We start from the raw sequence: 3,343 nt of genomic DNA on the forward strand, positions 1-3,343 counted from the left end.
CTTCTTCAATTCGACACTGATCGAAAAATGATTTCAACTTTCATGTCTTTGTAAGATTTTACTTTACTGCCATCTGAAAAGGAAATTAAAATAAACGATTTTATATCGGTGACTCCTAAAGTATACGGTGAACAGAAATTTTTATAAATACCTAATTAATTAGCACATGCAGAAGTATAGTGTAGAGTCAGTAATAATGAGCTACGACAAGCCAGCGCACACTGCCAAGCATCATCACTAGAACTGTTCTCGTGAGTGGCTACCAAGAGTACGTCAATGTTTTGGACTGGTTTACTGATCTGAAATGTGGAAATGACAGCCAAATTACAAACACATGGTGCAGTGATCTGAACCTAGCTGGGGAAATAACAAATGACCGGCTGATTGAGCAAGATGTGCTAGTGCCAAGTACCTAGGATACGATACTTCGATACAAGTAGGGCTAACCTAAGAGCATGCTACGGTTGCTTCATCCATGCATGCACAGAAAAGGGAACCACATGATCAAAGGATTTTGCTGTCGTCTCCTGCAGCTTTACAATGTTCTCCCGGACCCCCTGCCGCTGGCGCACGCCGTGCAGAAATTGCAATGCAATGTGGGGGAATCTCCCTGCACAGGAAAGCCACTGGGCTGCCATTGGCAGCTGGTAAAGAGAAAAGGAAACAGGCCCACGGCAGGAGGCTTGTCCTAGCAAAGCATTTTGCTTGGCGTAGCCTAAAGTGTTTTATTCCATCACGATCCTTCCGGTTGCATAGGCCATGCAATGGCTGTCTGTCTTCTTGTTTCAGGAATCAGGATGCTGGAGAACACGTGCAAGGAGAGCACATGAGAATATGAGATGATCCAGTGTCTCCACCGGGCTAGATTTTCATACAATCCCAAGTAAGTAAGATTGACTATCCTTTTTAATAGAATACAAGGATCGGATCCATCTGTTGGGCCTGCTATTTCAGGGAGGGCATTGAGGCCTTGGTGGGCTTTCCCTGAAACTGCAAGCAACGTGTCTTTCTTTCTTGCTTATGCGTTCAAGGCACACTCTACTGCATCCACTCCTATTCTGCCAAGTGGAATAAAAACTCTAATCGGACTATAACACCACATTTTTTATATATTTTTTTAGAAGGACAGGCCCCATTTTCATTAGAAAACGAAGCAAACAGGCCTCACATTTTTATATATACAAAACTAAAAAGAAAACATTACTGTCTCCAGATCATTCGGGATGCAACGAGACATGCCGATCGGGCGGTTAGGAGTACCGGTCAGAGATCTTCCCGGCACCACGCTCCTGCTGCCCGATCTGCACGAGGCACCCATAGCTCATCGCGAAAAGGAAGCCGCTGGACAGCCACCAGGAGCACGCCGCGCCCTCCCGCTACTCAACCGGGCCGGCCTCGCGATGCAAGCATGGCGTCGCGCGCCTGAAGCGTGCGCGCTCAGGGTGGCGTGGCCGGAGCGCCACCGAAAGCAAGCCACGGCCGAACTCAGCCGCGGAAACACACAGGCCCGTCCGGCCGTTTCTCGTGCAAGCAACCGCAAGCTCCCCCGATTTGTTTATCGGCCAGCAGAGGAGCCTGTTCCTTGCAAGCCAATGCGATCGCCGACCGGGAAATGCCTCACACGCTCGGCCGATCTCGCCTCCGTCCACATGGATTTCCTCTTCCGCGGCCTTTAAATCCCCGCGCGTTGTTCCACCGGCGGCCGCATATGCCATTTGTTATTGGTCTAGTACATGCTCCAGTACTGACCTCCCAGTCGGCGAAGACGATCGACGCGAGGTGGTGGCGAGGGATCGGCGGCGATGGCGGCGGCGGCGGCGACAGCGCGGCACGACGACGTGGAGTCCCAGCATGACGAGCGCGACGATGCTAACCGTGAGGAAGCGCAGCGGCCTCTGCTGGAGAAGCGCTCCTTGGCGGACGGCGGCGGCATGAGCCCGATCCAGCGGGCCATCAGCCAGACGTACCAGAGCACGGCGCACCTGGCGACGCTGCTGCCGACGGGCACCGTGCTGGCGTTCCAGCTGCTGTCCCCGATCGTCACGGCGCGGGGCCAGTGCATCCGCGCCAACCGCGCCATGGCGGGCACCCTCCTGGCGCTCTGCGCGCTCTCCTGCTTCGTGCTCAGCTTCACGGACAGCTTCCGGGACGCCGGGGGCGCCGTCCGGTACGGGTTCGCCACGTTCCGCGGGCTCTGGGTCATCGACGGCGGCGCGCCGCTGGCGGACCCGCGCGCCGCGGCCGGGTACCGCATCCGGTTCCTCGACTTCGTGCACGCGGCGGTGTCCGTGATGATCTTCGCCGCCGTCGCGCTGTTCGACCAGAACGTGGTGTCGTGCTTCTACCCGGTGCCGTCGGAGGACGCCAGGCAGGTGCTCACCGTGCTGCCCGTCGCCATCGGCGTGGTCGGGAGCATGCTGTTCGTGGCGTTCCCGACCACCCGCCACGGCATCGGTTTCCCGCTCTCGAAGCACTGATCTGTTTTCAGGGCGCGCTGCCTGTTTGTATTCATCCCCATTTACAATTCTTGTAAATAAGTAAATTGCACCAACAGATTATGAACACCCTCTCTCAAAAAAAAAACAGATTATGAACACCGTCAAGGGGCGAGTAGCTTGATGAACTTGAAACTTCTACTCTTGGCAGCATACGTGTAAGTCACTAGGCATGATGTGGTATGCCACACCAAAATAGCAAGGGGCAAGCTGATACTTGCAAGTAAAGCAGCGGTAAAGGTTTAAGAGCACCACTGCAGGATGCGTTCTAGATATCACACATTGCTATTTCAGTGACACGGGCTTGCTTCCGATGTCTGAATCTTTCGAGCTTGTACGACGACATGCTGAGCTCTGTCCAAGGCGGGCGTTCAGGCACGCAATGCCGGCAGCCGTGCGGGTCCCCGTGTCAAGCATGCAGGTTCACGCGCGCGGTCAATTGAGGCGTCAAGCACGCCGGCGACAAATGATGACCCCCGCCGTCCTTTGTGAGACCAGAGTAGCGGAGGAAATGAAGGAGACGGGAGCAGGAGGGAATCCGATAGAACGGAGCAATTGCTTGGTTAATCGTGGTCGTTTTTTTTTCACCCTTTAGTTCGATTGAATATATATTTTTCTCTCACAAAAAATAGACTTAGAGCCTGTTTGGATTGATTAAAATTAAGTGCTAAATTTTAAGTACGTAATAGCATTTATGTTCCTGATAAAGTTTTTGCATCTTGGCTGAAGTTTAGTTCCACCGTTAGCACTTCTATTTGGATGAACCAGTGCTAAAGATTACTTTGACACTTTTGAGTATTAATATTTGGATCCAAACATCCTCTTATTTTGGATACGAAGGCATTTAA

General features: G+C 52.7%; 1 protein-coding gene across 1 annotated transcript; it reads left to right on the top strand.

Moving 5' to 3' along the window:
* Positions 1-1,601: 1,601 nt before the first annotated feature.
* Positions 1,602-2,692, top strand: LOC112884744 (protein DMP4-like). The gene has a single exon (XM_025950279.1). It carries the CDS (start codon positions 1,803-1,805, stop codon positions 2,475-2,477), a length of 675 nt encoding a protein of 224 aa, XP_025806064.1. The 5' UTR covers positions 1,602-1,802; the 3' UTR covers positions 2,478-2,692.
* Positions 2,693-3,343: the final 651 nt, after the last annotated feature.

Source organism: Panicum hallii, chromosome 3 (assembly GCF_002211085.1).
Source record: "Panicum hallii strain FIL2 chromosome 3, PHallii_v3.1, whole genome shotgun sequence".
NCBI classification, from domain to species: Eukaryota; Viridiplantae; Streptophyta; class Magnoliopsida; order Poales; family Poaceae; genus Panicum; species Panicum hallii.

Bases quoted from the DNA above. Each gene is read 5' to 3' on its own strand.
- LOC112884744 (XM_025950279.1), top strand. From the start codon at position 1,803: ATGGCGGCGGCGGCGGCGACAGCGCGGCACGACGACGTGGAGTCCCAG.